The following is a 15,451-nucleotide window of genomic DNA, read 5'->3' as shown; positions in this document are numbered from 1 at the left end:
AGTGGATGCACAGAGACGCAGAATGTCTGCAGCCAATTTTGGCTTCTGCGAAGGAATTTAGAGTGGAAGGTTTTTGGGTATTTTCCCATATCACTGAGATAGTCAAGAATTGCCAAGTCCCACAGGCGGGAGGACAGACTCCCCATTTTGTCCAGCCCTTGGTGGTTCTCAGACAGGTTTATCAATATGTTTCTTTCAGTCCTGGGAGGGCTACCAAAACTAGAAGATGGGTCAAAAATTTAAAGATTTATGAGGGCATTCGCAGCAACAGCAGAGATGTAATTTAGTAAGTGAGGAGCAGCTAAAGAGGAGGAGGATATATTTACTTTGGAAATAAAGTAATCAAGGAATGTCAGGGTGTTTCCAAATAAATGGTGCCAAGAAGCAAAAATTGGTAACAACACAAACAAGGGATCTTTCAAGCATTTTATCTTAAAAAAAAAAAAAAGACTTGTGGAAAAGCTGAAATGGGGACTGAAACAGAGCCATAGAAAGAGTCCAGTGGATGCGGAAAGCACAGGCTTAGAGCTGATAGGCCTGTAACTGCTACTCCACAAAATGAGCTCACGAATCAGATGAGCTAAATGAGGTGCAGTCATAAAGGCTAGTAATATTAATAATGACAACGTAGCCACAGCCTCTGTCTGCTTTTACTTTTTAAATACAAGAGTAATGTTTAATTAAAAAAAAAAATCCAGCAATATAGCTGTATATAAGTTTGAAGAAAGGAAATCTCCCCCTTTAATCTCCTCCAATCTTTTGCACAGGTAACTTTTTACAAGTCTTTTATGGTTTATTTATTTGCTGTTTATTTTTTGTTGCACGCATTTGCTTCCTTCTAAAATGCTAACTCCTTTCCCACCATTGACACTGTGATCATGTTTTTGCAAAGGGGTGGTTGAGTGGGACAGCAACTGTATAAGTCAAGGCAAAACCTGTCACCAAAGACAGAAGTTAAGACCTAGGGAAGAGTGAGATAGAGGGAAACTTAGGCCCGCTGAGTTAAAAAAGAATGGAGAGCCTAGCATCCTTTCCCAAGGCTGCCTTTAGCTCAGGAACTGGGAGGAATATCTTCTTTCGAGCAGCCCCAAGACAGCCCGTCACCACACCTGGTGTCAGTTTAATGTTTCCTCCCTGACATGCTGAAGAGTTCTTCCCCTTATGCCGAACCTTGTCCACAACCTTGAAGATTATATCTATGGGCCCAGTGCCACCAAAAGTAACCTGGGAGTCAGAGGAAGTGGATATCCTGTCAGCCAGTGTTTCTAAATCCTCTGAGATCATGGAATCTTTATTTATTTGATTCATCTTCATCAAGTGTTCAACTTGATTTCCTGGTGCAGTCCTAGCTTGTGCTTGGGGAACAATATCGTGTCAAGATGAGGCTGCAGTTTGGGAACAAATTGAAACATGGGAATGAGTTTTATTAATATTAATGTGTTTTATTAAATAAAGCAAACAGATCCTTTATGAAACACTTGGGTAGTTTTTATAAAAGAACCCAAAGGTTTACTAGTAACTGTTATGCCCAGAATTCAAGATCCCCAAGAAACCACGCCAGGGAGCCAGTCCGATGCAAAAGCAGAAGGTCCTTTATTGAGTTAGCTAACCCGACCCGGGCCTCCAGTCGACGCAGCGACCGGAAACCGAGTGAGACTCGTGAGAAAATCAGGGCCTTTAATAGTGAGGGGAGGGGAGCTGACTGTGGGCCCTCCAATTGGCCAGGCGCCAAGTTGGGTCTTGTTCCTGGGCGTGGCCAGCAGGGGCCTGGACCTCCGGGAAGAAGGCACTCCTCTGCCTCTGCCCCAACATGGAGGATCCAGGGCAAGATAGAGGGCATAGCCCTCGCCCTTTCATTCCCCCTTGTCTTGGAACTTCCGGCTCAATCATGAGACGGACTGCATTTCTATTCCACCGTTGCTAGAGGCCCGTACTGGGCACACAGAACTATCAATTGAACTATTCTTATAAGCTTAACAAATGGTCCGGTGGAAGGGAAAGAAATCATTTTAGCTTTAACAACTTCTATTGAAATAGGATTTTTCTTCTTAAAATTCCTCCATGGCTATTAAAAAAAGCCAAATCAAGATTAATTTATTTACTGTCCTGATGTTTGCATAAACACAACAAGAATGGTAACTGACTACCTTTGCTGGAATTTCATGGTTGAACCTTAATGTGCCCCGTAGGGCCAGGAAGCCAAGCCATCCAGCTGCCATCAGGCCTGCCTGCAGTATCTGCTGAGTTAGGTGAATCCTTCACCTGTAGCAACTCCACCTGAGCCCACGCTCCAGGCTTTAAGGCCCATCTCAGTAGCCCTCCTACTCGTTGCGGCCCAGAGTGTGTGGGGGTTCTGCAGGGATGCAGAGGCATCTTTACTGCTCCCCTTCTACTCTTACCAACCGCCAGTGATGGTAGGGCATGGGCCTGACGCTCCAGCGCCAGCCATCTTCAGGGCTCCCAGGCAGGATACCAGGCTTTCTTCGTGGCATTCTTAGTGGCTTCAAGTCTTTAGAGCTCAGACAGGGCTCTTTAAAACATGATACTCCAGTCAAAGTTTTCCGTTAATAAAACCACTATTAGGAACCAGTCTTACTGAATCTATGCAAAGAAACGTACTTACTTAGCATTGCCAGATTTCGGAGGAATTACATAAGGAGAAAAACATACTGATTTACTCTAAGATTTTCTGACTTTCCTTGCTAATTTCTTTTTATGGATTTAAAACAAAACAGTAATTGTTGGTCCATGCCTCAGACTTTCTAGTCTAAACAGGCTTTTTCCAGCTTTACTACCCCTGACATGGGCATGGTGACTCAGGCCTGCAAGACAGTATTACAGGCTGTCAACTGTTAGCTGTCTCTCAACAGAGACCAAAACCTGATGGGCACCCTTCCCTGCCCAGTTGGGCACTTGTCCTCTTGGCAGCTAGACACCCTTTACTTTTGGGGGTCACCCCACACAGCTCCCTTTCAGGACAGCCAACATACATTCAAACCTGCAAAAGAATCAAAGGTTAATATAACATATCAATAACTAAACATGTGATTCTATAAATGGTCCTTGTCTCTTTGGAGCCATGTCCATGAAGATGCAGGCATTATCTAAGTGTATTGGGGCTCCTGGTGACAGGAGCGATCGCGAGTCATGTTACCGGCATCAGGCAGGCCAAGCACTCCGCAGCTTGAGCTTGAGCGGGTTGCGTTGATCTCGATCAATCGATGCTCCATTTGGTGATGAAGTCTTTCCGGATGGACCCAGGTCGTGACGCCGTCTACCTTGAGAGCGGTGGGGGTCTTCAGCACCACGGTGTAGGGACCCTTCTAACGTGGCTCTAGGGTCGCCCAGCAGTGCCTTCAGACGTAGACCCAATCCCCTGGTCTGTGCTGATGAGGAGTTGGGGTTGGGCTGGTCTCATAGATGGCGCGGAGGCGCGGCCAAATGTCCTCGTGCGCCCTCTGGAGCCCTCTCAAGGAAAGAGATAGTTAAAGCGCCAGTCTCTGAGTCAGATTAGAACTTCAAAGTCCTGATGGCTTCTAGGTAACCCTGTTTATCAGTTACAACACTCTGCTTTTTGTCTTTCTACCAGTTCCCTTTGTGGCAGAGCAGCAACCAGGCCTCTTTCAAGGGAGTGCACCAGAAGTGGGTACATTTGACCAGCTTCATTCCCGCCCACCTCTACAGATTCTAAGGTCCATTGTTTTATTATTTAATTCAGCACAGGCAGGGGGAAGGGCCCATGGAATCTCTGCCCTGAGGAACTGTGAGCCCCACCCTTAAATGTCCCAATCAGACTAGAAAAGTCACAAATATCTTTTAAATCTACCTCAGAATTCTAAAATCCCAACCTAGCACAGAATATATTTCCACACTTACATAAACAAATACAGTCTTGGGATCTTGAGCAGGTAACAGGAACACCGCCCAAGTCCCCTGATGGGGGCCTGACAGGAACAGATGTGGGGGCCTCCCTTTCCCACGTCCCAGGATGGGATTCTTGACCTATGTCTCATCCAGATAGAAACGGTACTCATATTGAACAAGGAAATCAAGACTAAATAGACACGATAACTAGATACATTTCCCATTAAGAACTTTGAGGTGCATGCCACATTTATACCACAAAATACCAACAAATCAGTTTCAGTTGTGTCAAGATACAGAACAAGTCCCTGAACAGAGGCGGTAGAAAACTGCCTAGGAATGCTTCTTTTCCTATCTTTCTAAAAGATAGGCTAGATTCGAACCCTTAGCTAGTCTGAGTTTCGACTTCCTTCCGGAAGTCCCAGAGATGGTGAATACCATCTAGAAGCCATTCCTCCAGGTACAGGACAAGTCCCTTAGAGATTCTTGATAATTTACATCAGTAATCCATTTATACAATCCCCTAAAAGTTAAAGAGGAAGGAAAGAACCATTCAATGTCCTTCAAGAGGATTAAACACATTGGATCCTCTGACGTTTCACTTAACATTTCTTTTTTTTCTTTTTTTTTTTCTATCACACCAAGGCCATGCTTTCCAGGTAGCTAGAACTCTTAGCCTTAATTCTTAAGTGATTAGCAATACATTTTAAGGGACACAGAAAAAAGAAAAATCTTTCTTGGGTAACCTAGGTAAAACTTAGGAAAACATTTTCAACACTTAAAAACAGTTCTCAACATAATAGGATTCAGTCTTGACCATGGAATCAATTACTCTTAATTTGTGTATGATATATGTATAACTGTGGTTCTACTGAGAATTTAAGATATCTTTTAAAAAAATGTCTCTATCTACAAGCCTTTTAAGAAATATGAGCTCTATTGTCGGCCCTTATAAAGCCAACTGCTCAAAACATTGGTCTATCATACCACTGAAATTATATTAAGACCGTGATTGCTAATTTATTAAGTATTAAATAAATCCGCGAGGCTAGCACACTTTTTGCCCCATCCGCATTTCCTCGGTAAAACTCCGCCTTAAAACTCCACCTCTGAAATTCCATCCTGCCCCAGTGAGCAGACACCCCCCTTGTGATTGGCCAAGTCAGAGGGCGGGGCTGTTCCAAGATGGCGGCCCCCAGGGGCGCGGCAGACCATGCGGCCAACATGGCGGCTGCCAAGTCAGGCAGCTCAAAGTGGCGGCTGTCTAAACTGTTCTCTGACAGAAAAGATGATTTCCTTATTCTCACAATAAACAAGGGAAGAGGAAACCAAAATTCCTAAAAGATAGATGGCCAACATTATATTGTAGACAAACAGAAATCTCATTAGCTGTTTATACCCTTTATAATTATCTTAAAGAATATTAAGTTTAAACTGGTTTTTGTATTAAAAATCTTCAGTTGAGGTCACAAAATCAATCCTCTCTTCTCAATCAGATTAATAAGCAAAGGCATTTTCAATTAACAGATTAACTTCTATCATTTAGACCTCATATTAGGCATATTTAGATCAACATTTCAGTATTATAAATTTCAATGCTTTTAGATGATTTGCACTTAAAAGTTTTAAGTTTCCAGCCAATAAGCCTGGCATAGCTGCTAAGATGGTCACAATTTTCCTGTTGGGGAAGTCAAGAAACAAAACCATATTCACATGCAAACTTGACCAACAACTTCCTGGTGGTACTTGCCTCAGGGCGGGAAATTTCAAAAGCTACTTTAAATGGCCTTGAGAAACCTGCCTGTATTTCTTTCTTAGGTTCAACTTCGCCATTTTTAAGACCAGAACAGTCCCCAGTTTTTATTCTGTACGCAGCAAAAAGTCAAGTCCAGCTCAAAACTATGCGCACTCGTTTTCAAACTGGCCTTTTCCCTTTACATGTGCACAGAAATCCCGGATGCATTTATAAATTTGTAAACGCTTTTCAATTACAAGAAGGATTTTAATTTTAGAATACTTGGGGAGGGGGTGACCTGTTTCCACAGACCCTCACTCAGGCAGCCGCCCGACCGCCACACAAAGGAGGGGTGAGAGCAGTCCCTCTCCCTCCACATTCATACACTTTCACCAGACATTCATTCAGAGTTTAAACAATCCATTCAATTCCTAACAACTTCCCCATTCCTGAGGGAGCTCTAAAGCCTCCCCCAATCTCCTTGAAATTATTAATCCAGCAAGTCCACAAAATAAAACGGAAACACAAACAACCAAAGGGCCCAAAAAAGTACAGCCTTCCAACTCCATGGAAGCAAAACAAACAAACAAACAAAACAAAACGAAATCCAGACGTTGGCTGCGCGCCAACCAGCAGGAGCGACCTGCCTTTTCTCAGATTGAGGGGTTCGTACAGACCTTCCGACTCCGCGGAAGCAAAATTTCCCCTCTTCAGATGGAGGATCTGGGCGCCCCCCGACTCCTCCTTGCCTGTCTCAGATTAAGGGGATTCCTACAGACCTTCCGACTCCGCGGAAGCAAAGCTATACCCCTTCAGATGGAGGAGCGAGGCGTCCCTCGGCTCCTCCCACCTGTTGATCCCGTGCATCCACTCAGATCATTATTACAGGCATTTACAGGCATTTACAGATTTCAGAAGTGAGCTCACACCGGATAGATACACAAAACATACGACATCAACAAAACAAGAGACCTACCGCGGTCAGTCAGGCCCTCCGGACTGGGCGTCCCATCGCTGGTGTTGGGGATCCCGGCGAGCCCCCAAAATGTTATGCCCAGAATTCAAGATCCCCAAGAAACCACGCCAGGGAGCCAGTCCGATGCAAAAGCAGAAGGTCCTTTATTGAGTTAGCTAACCCGACCCGGGCCTCCAGTCGACGCAGCGACCGGAAACCGAGTGAGACTCGTGAGAAAATCAGGGCCTTTAATAGTGAGGGGAGGGGAGCTGACTGTGGGCCCTCCAATTGGCCAGGCGCCAAGTTGGGTCTTGTTCCTGGGCGTGGCCAGCAGGGGCCTGGACCTCCGGGAAGAAGGCACTCCTCTGCCTCTGCCCCAACATGGAGGATCCAGGGCAAGATAGAGGGCATAGCCCTCGCCCTTTCAGTAACTACCTGCAAAATGTCTCATTCCATGAGTGCCTAGGGTTGCACAGAACACAGTTCATTCATAAAGCCTTAGCTACCCCAGTGGATCCATGTATGGAAGCTGTGCGCTGCATGAGCTTCAGTGAGAAAAACATGATCTTTTTATTTGCACTAGTTTATAACTGAAATTAAGAATTCCCTTTAATTTTTAATATAAGCAGTAACCCAGTATTACTGAACTGTCTGTGACTATGACCAAGAAAAATCACATGTATTTTATATAATATTAAAGTTCTTAGCAGGTATCTAGAAATATTGGTCACACTCAATGTGGTTTAGAAGTTTGGTTAATTCTTAATTATAAAGCACACATAATTTTAAAATGTTCTCAAATGTGTGTGTGTGTATATATATATATAATTACTTTTCTTTGTAATCCTATTATTTTACTAGAGGCCTGGTGCACAAAATTCATGCGGGGGTGGGGGGGAGGGGAGAAGAGGGGTGGTGGTTCCCCAGCCTGACCTGTGCCCTCTCACAGTGCGGGAGCCCTGCAATCTATCTCCCCAAAGAGGTAGGCCCCCCCACCCATCTGGAGCTCCTCGATGGATTGCCCCAAAGAGGTAGGCTGGAGCTGGGTGTCCTGACCCCGGCGTCACCACTTGGAGCCACCTGGACCCACTTCCATGCTGCATGGAGCCACAGGATGCACCCCCCCCCCTCGCGCCCCCACTTCCCCACCCTGGCTTCACCGCGCAGAGCTGCGCGACCAGCCTCCATGCTGCGCACACAGTGTCAAGTCCCTGCCCACCTGTGTGTGCCCACTGCGTACACAGCCTCCTGGTGATGGATTGTTAGGGCGTGAGGGCATCACGGTGTGAGGGCATCACGGTGTGAGGGCATCACGGTGTGAGGGCATCACGGTGTGAGGGCATCACGGTGTGAGGGCATGATGACTACATAGGCTTTTATTAGTATAGATTTTATACATTTGAAAATATTATTCAGAGTAAAATGGGCTTTACCAGAATGCCAAAGGGGCTCATGATACAAAAAATTGTTTTAATCTCTTATTTTAGGTCATGCCCCACATGAGCCAGTAGATGAGAGTGGAGTGGGGAGGGAGGTGGGGTAGGAGAGGGAGAGCTAGAGCCAAGGTCAAGGGATTTTCCTATATTTTCTGATCACACACACATACACACACACACACATACACACACTGGGCAAGATGGTCTCTGGGTTCTGCTTTTCACAGCTTTTGTCTTCAACTCTGAGTAGATGGTTGTTTGTAAATAAGGGGTTATGCTAAAATAATGGAAATATTTTTTAGCAACTCCTTTACTAATGCCGCCTTTATCAGAGCTTATCAAGGAGTGTCCAGTACAGATTCTCTCTCCATTGCTACTACAAGCAGAACATTCTGCTCTTATTCATTCACTAAATTAAAAACGTGACCTACTGAAGAGCTCCCAGACTTGTGTATGCCTGGGAACACTGAGATTGGGAAATGGGTTACAGGTGCATCAGCCCTTGAATTGGCAGGGTGTGGCTGGGCTTGGGGTCTTAGCGGGTGGAGGCAGCTCATGGACCAGTTGTCTCTACCCGGAACGGCTTTGTCCCTTTAGTACACTGTCTGGTACAAATATCATTTTCTAGGTGTGCCATGATGTGAAAAATTTAGGAAGTACTAGTCTATTAAATAACAGGAAATCATATTTCAAAATCTAAAACTATCAGCTTCAGAGTCGATTCAAGCCATAAGATGCACTTTTATTTGAGCAGCCTTTGCCTTTAAAAAGTTGAGTTTGAGTATCTTTGGGAAAGACAGGAATCTCCTCTTTGCCACAGGCTCCCCCTCTCCTCCAAAGGCCATGGAGTGTTAAATCACTGATTTATAAACTTTCAGGACTGTCTGGCCTCCTAGAACTAGACATCTGGAGATGGTATTTTACAAATGTGTCTTGGAGAGTTTTGATGACTTGATACATTTGGGACATGCAGCACCCCCTGCAGCCCAGCACATAGAAATATTCTCAACTGGTTCTGTTCACAGCTTTGGTTAGGAGCATGGTTTCCTCACGCATGGTGCCTGCGGTCCCCTATTCTCACCCCAGGACCGTGGAAAATATACACTCCTCAGGTGATAGCGACAGCTCATCTCAGAGTCCCTTCCTTCCTTTCTCTTTAGTTCTCCTGATGGGAGGGTTTAGTCCTTGCTTCCACTCTGAATGCTCCCAAATGATCCACTCCATCTCTTTGCTTTGATTTCTCCCAGCCCCAGCCCCAGCCTTAGCCTTTGCAAGTGTTGGAGAGCAAAAAGCCTCACTCTGCATCCCTACCCTTCTCCCCTGCATGTGCCCCCCTGGTGTTTTTGGATCTTTGTTTCTGCATTGCTGGAGACAGAGCAAATAGGATATCACAAAAAATACAGAGCTTAATACTGTGCAATATTTCTAAATAAACCAGGTAAGAAAGTTACAGGACCTATAAAAATCATAAAATTTTATTGGACATAAAGTAAGATTTGAACAAATGAAAAGACTTTACTATATCCTTGGATGTTTAAGTCTAAATGCCATCAAAAAGTCAATTTCCCCCAAATGAGATTATATATATGCAATTGCAATTAAGATCCCAACAGGGATTTTTTTAAAAAAAATTGTAATTAGATATGTTCATGTTGAAACACGGAAATCAAACTGAAATGTGTGCTTTACCTTTGGGCAGGATGCAAAGGTGGTTTCTTTCCTGGGTCTTTGTCAGGTGGATTAGAAGAATGAAGTCATGGACAAAAGGTGGTATAGGAAAAGTTGGAAATTTATTGGGAAACAAACACAGACTCCCAAATGGGGAAGGGGTTCCACTAAGTCCCTCTCTCCTAAGGTTTATAAAGGCTGCATGCAATTCCTTGTGTCCTGATAGCCCCTCTGATTGGTCACTATAGCAGCTTCAGAGCTCAAACCCCATGTGGGTCCCCTCCCTTTCTCCCCCTCCTGTGGTAGAATTCTCTATTCCCTGTGAAAATCTGTTTTTCTCCTTCTCCCTATTCTTTTGCTACTCCCTGTGGCTTTCCCCTTATCTCCTGTGAATGAGTGTCTTCCTCTCCCTTTAGGCTGTGGCACCTTTGGTTCTTTGTGAATGTATGCCTTTGGCAGCTCCCAGCCCCCAGCTTTGCAGCCCTCCCCCATGGGCCCCCTTTATTTCTAGAACTCCCTAGACCTGCCTATTTTACCCCTAAAAACTCCTTTCAGTATGGAAGAATAAATGCCCAAGTTTAGCCAAATAAATTGTGAAAAGGAAAAAAATAGTTGTCTAAAGAGAGAGCAGAAGCAAACTGCTAATATCTCTATAACTTAGGTAGTGAGTACAAAATGTGTATCGTTATTATTGTCTGTATCCTTACTTTATGAACATAAAAATGCATCATAACTTAAAATAAAAAGTTAAAAGACAGCATATGAGTTAGAAATATGTTCAACTGCATATTTAAAAAACTTAAAATGAGTTTGAAAAAAACCCCTAACATTGTTCTCTCCCACATAAAAAAAAGTTCCAAAGAAGAGAGTTCAGGGCTCGTGTGGTGGCTTCCAGGGCCATCAGGGACCCAGGCTCTTATTCTCTTTCTGCTGTATGATCTTAGCACATGGCTTCAATCCTCAAGACCACCTTATGGCATCAGCCATCATTTCTAAGTCCAGTTGTCAGCAAAGAAAGGTAGGAACCTTCACTGAAACCCTATGCAAAACTTTTGCCCCTGCCTCAAGAAGTGTTCAGGCACATGGCTACACCTAAGGGCGACAGAGGTTGAGAAATGACCTTATTCTAGGGGTAGGTGCCCTGTTAAACATGTATCTATTTTCTTCTCATGAGACCTAGGTATGTTTTCTGGTGTTATGGGAAGAAAATGAAAGGCTTAGGGGAATTTAGTGAAAATGTTTAGTTAATAGAGGAGTAAACAAACAAACAAAAAAAACTGAAAAATTTTAAAATGCTCAATAAAATTTTCCCATTGTACATGTAAGGAAAGGAAGGAAGCCTTTTGGGAGCATATCATTCTTCGATGTCAGATTATTTTTAGGAAAATAACAATGAGGAAGCTTGGTTGCCAAATGTGATTTTACTCTGTTGACTCTCAGAGGAGAACCATTTGTGTGTGAGAAAGCCTACACCTGGACCTCAGCACAGGTATGCTTTGCTTACTCTGCAGAGTTTTAAAATCTGTGAAGTGTTTGCTACAATTTTAAAAAATCGCATTTCAGATTCCAATCCTTATTTCAGCTTTTTTGGACCAACTGGATGATCTGGCCATCCTGGGCCGGAGCAATGTGGCAGCTGCCTCTGCTAGCTCGGTCCCCACCCTGCTCCTCGCTCACCCAGGTGCCTGACCAGTGCCTGCAGGCACGAGATTGTGCAAACCTTGCTTTAGGAGTTAGCAATCAAGGGCTGTGCTCCCTGACCACTGTCCTTGTGTCCCAGATAGCTGGTTTGCTACTGCTGCGTGTCCACGTCCTGCCATGGCTTTCTGTGCTAAATTTTAGGTCTCTTCCTCCTCCCCTGTGGCCCTATGTCCTCTGTGTGCACCATATACCAGGTGCTGTTGTGCTGCCAAAAAGATTGCCCCGCCCTGAGTATTCACGTATGTGAACATGCATGATGTATATATGTAGTAGGTGCTCAGTAAATGTGAGTCTGCTTCCCTTTGCCCTTCTCGACACAGTGCCCAGCTGCCTGCTGGAGACCTTGTGTGCCGGAAGAGGCTGGGCTCTCTGTATGAGCCCAGTCACCGCAGGACGCTTGATCTACACAAAATTTGCATACTCTTGTGTAAAATCTCATTTTGAAAAATGCAATTCACTAAAAATGCATCTGCCAGATGGAAACTGTGAGAAAGTGTGTTTGAAAACTGTTCTGTTCCTACTTCACCTACTCTGTGTGAGGAAAGCAGCAGAATCGGCGGACACTTACCCTCTCCATTTGGGCACTTAAAATCTATTGTCATCAAGGTCAACCTTTACAAATACAATTTTCAGAATGACCTTGTGGAGCTCTAAACCCAATGACAAAAACTTTCAATTAGAATTCTTGAGTCTGAAGGCTAAATTGAGATATAAATAATTGTATAAAGGTTTGGTTCAATTGAAATGTTCAACTCATTATTCTAACATTCTTATTACTACAGTTGAATGAGATGTAGAGGTGATTAGGAAACATTTTTATCAACAAGTTATTCATTTGCATTTTTATATCTCAGCCAAGAAACACTCACTTTCATGGCTCAGGGTTTGTCAGGAGATCTAGAAAAATTATTTTGGAATTTGTGAGACACAAAATGATTGACTACTCAACATGTTTCAGAAGGTACCATTAACCTTCCTGGGAACAACAGGGCAATAGGAAGCCAGACTCCAAGGGGACCCTACTGCTGAACTATTTGCCTTTGGTCTAGGGGAGAAGCAGATAGACAAGCAGATAGCTTTATTTTTTGAAAAGTTCTCCAGGATCTTTCATATCCAGGCAGAAGACACTTAGTCTTTATTTTAAGAACTCATCCAAAAGGTGTGCACCCCACAGCTGCACGGTCACCTGCACTGACAGTCATTGTCACAGCGGCACTCAGAGTTTAAAGGAGTTCTGTCTTTGGAAGTGTCCATAACCTTTCTGTGCATCTTTTCTTTTTCAGTATAATCAAGTGTACAAGAGCCTCAAGGAGTTTTCTCAAAATGGAGAGAATTTCTGCAAGCAGGTCACATCCATTCTTCAGCAAAGGTATGAAATGTGCATTTGCAATAAGCAGCTCTTCCTCTTTAGTGGCTGGGAGTGATGGAACTGGAGGAGTGATTACAAGCTGTCCCACTTCCCGGAACACAGTGTTATATTTTGGTACTTGAGAGATTGGCTTCAAAAGTGATTCTTCTCTATTGCACATTTATCACTTGGGTACCAAAAAAAAAAAAAAAAATCAGGAAACAGCAGGAGGTACTTCTGCTTGGGAAGATCCAGTCAAGTCTCTTCTGACGCCTAAGACTGAGTTTATCACCACCTGCTGGGGCCCACCATTTTTCCTGATGTATACACCATTGTTGTTTTCACATCAGTGGCAATTATTAATTGACATATGTCTCCCCTATGAGGAGGGTGAGGGAGTGGGGGGCTATGTCCTACTCACCTTTGTATGCTGAGCTGTTACAGCCTGGCCTTTTGACTTTTTCAGTAAATGTCTGAATTTAATTCTAATCATCCATCCAAATGGATGAAAGAAAAGTCACCATTTTCAGTCTCATCTTTTTGTTGCTGTTGTTGTTTTGTTAATCCTCACCTGAGGATATTTTTTCCATTGATTTTTAGAGAGAGTGAAAGGGAGGGAGGGAGAGAGAAACATCAATGTGAGAGAGACACATTGATTGGTTGCCTCCCACACACCCTGACTGGGGCTGGGGATCAAACCTGCAACCTAGGTACTACAACCCAGGTATGTGCCCTTGACCAGGAATCAAACCTGAGACTCTTCAGTGCTTGGACCAATGCTCTCCCACTGAGCCACACTGGCCAGGGCAGTATCATTTTCTTTTAATACTAGATGTGATCATGTTTAAAGCTGTTCACTGTGCTGAACTAAGCACAATTAACTCAGTCAAGAAGTTACAAGCATTTCTGCTTAAAATTAGAGATCCCAAGGACTGAATTGGGCCATAAAGACATAGACCATTTTCCTACATCTAGAGCAGTGATGGCAAACCTATGACATGCGTGCCAGAGGTGACACAAACTCATTTTTTTGGTTGATTTTTCTTTGTTAAATGGCATTTAGATATATAAAATAAATATAAAAAATATAAGTCTTTGTTTTACTATGGTTGCAAATATCAAAAAATTTCTATATGTGACACGACGCCAGAGTTAAGTTAGGGTTTTTCAAAATGCTGACACACCAAACTCAAAAGGTTTGCCATCACTGCTCTAGACAGTTCTGTAATAAACAACTCTAAAGAGATCTTCAGGCTAGATTGTTTATTCTTTATAAGGTAACCCATTTCAGATTTAAATGATTCCATGTGTGTCATGAGAACAAAGACACAAGGGCCCAACTTCATCCGTCACTAATGGGTCAAGAACAAAGAAGAACATTAGCCTTATTGGGACCAAGAGAAGATACTGGAGAGGTCCAAAAGGCTATTATAAAGATAATAACCAGGTTTATCAAACAAAGTTGAAAAGAAAAAATCTATAATAATAGAAGTGTAACATGCTAATTAGACCAGGCAGGCAGGCGAGTGGTTAGGGGTGATTACTCAGGCAGGTGAGTGGTTAGGGGCGATTAGACAGGCAGAGTGATTAGGAGTGATCAGGCAGGCAGGTTAAGGTAATTAGGGGTGATCAGGCAGGCAGGAGAGTGGTTACAGGAGATTAGGCCGGCAGGCAGAGGGGTTAGGAATGATCAGGCAGGCAGGTGAGCGGTTAGGAGCCAGTGATCCTGGATTGCAAGAGGGATCCCAGATTGAGAGAGGGTGCAGGCCAAACTGAGGGACTCCCCCTCTCTCCGCGCCCCCCTGCACGAATTTTGTGCACTGGACCTCTAGTTTTAATATAAGAAGTTACTTCTGTCTTAATATCCAAGTTGCTTTGATTCTGTGAGAGGAATAGAAGGACCAATCTGGGAGAGAATTTCTTAAAAGAATTGCTATCAGTCTCAGAGGAAATTATTTAAAATAAGACCAGTTAACTACTACAAATTCAACCCCTTGCCTGGGTTAGAAAGCATCTCCCTCCGCAGATCAGGAAAAATCTGTACACATTATTAACCATGCACATGATCTGGGTTGCAGTCATCTGAACCTGGTTGGTGTCCCCATCTTTAAAATTAGTGTTTGGAGGAGAGCTATGAAGACAGAAGGCAGGTGATAAATTATGCCTGGCAGACAGACTCAACAATGAACTGAATAAATTTGGGGACTCACTGCTCCAAAACTGCCTTGTCCAGGTTGCTCTGCATCTCTACCTGCCACAGATGTATCTGCTGTACATGGAGTCAGAATGCGCTTTCTTACCTGTCTCTTTTGAAATTGTTGAGGGTTATGATGTAGAAAATCATAAAGGCACATCCAGCGGCCAGCTGAATGAAGGGTACCTGCTACATGAAATACATCCAATCAATATTTGTAGCTTCAATGAATAAATAAATGAAAGATGGTTACGAGTTTATTTTATTATATTACAACCACATTATTAGAACAAGGTCTTTACTCTTGTTGGATTGTGGCCCTGTGGAGCAGCTCTGTGTTGGCCAGGGGCTACAAAAGACAGCATCACAATCAAGCTGCGAGTTCAGAGACTTTCATTTCCAAGCTCAGTTGCCTTCTTGCACTTGTTCTAATTGGTGCTGCTAGAAAAGTGCAGTTGTTATTGAAACACCATTTTTCCTGGAAATTCTGCAATTCATGGTCATGCTTAGCTTCTTTTATCCAATTAGTTGCTTCAGTTTCCTTTTTTAT

General features: G+C 43.6%; 1 protein-coding gene across 4 annotated transcripts in view; it reads left to right on the top strand.

Moving 5' to 3' along the window:
• The window catches only part of NOSTRIN (nitric oxide synthase trafficking), a 60,823-nt gene that overhangs the window by 433 nt on the left and 44,939 nt on the right, over positions 1–15,451 (top strand). For 3 of the 4 annotated variants that reach the window (XM_081095678.1, XM_081095677.1, XM_081095676.1), the window contains exon 2: positions 12,643–12,728. In XM_081095678.1, the coding sequence (XP_080951804.1) occupies positions 12,643–12,728 (86 nt within the window). Of the gene's footprint in view, positions 1–3,589; positions 3,693–12,642; positions 12,729–15,451 lie in introns of all 4 variants that reach the window. The other variant, XM_081095679.1, reaches the window with a different exon arrangement.

Source organism: Myotis nattereri (genome assembly GCF_964212035.1).
Source record: "Myotis nattereri genome assembly, chromosome: 7".
NCBI lineage: Eukaryota > Metazoa > Chordata > Mammalia > Chiroptera > Vespertilionidae > Myotis > Myotis nattereri.
The sequence above is the reverse complement of the archived record's forward strand: the minus strand, read 5'-3'. Positions and strand labels throughout refer to the sequence as shown.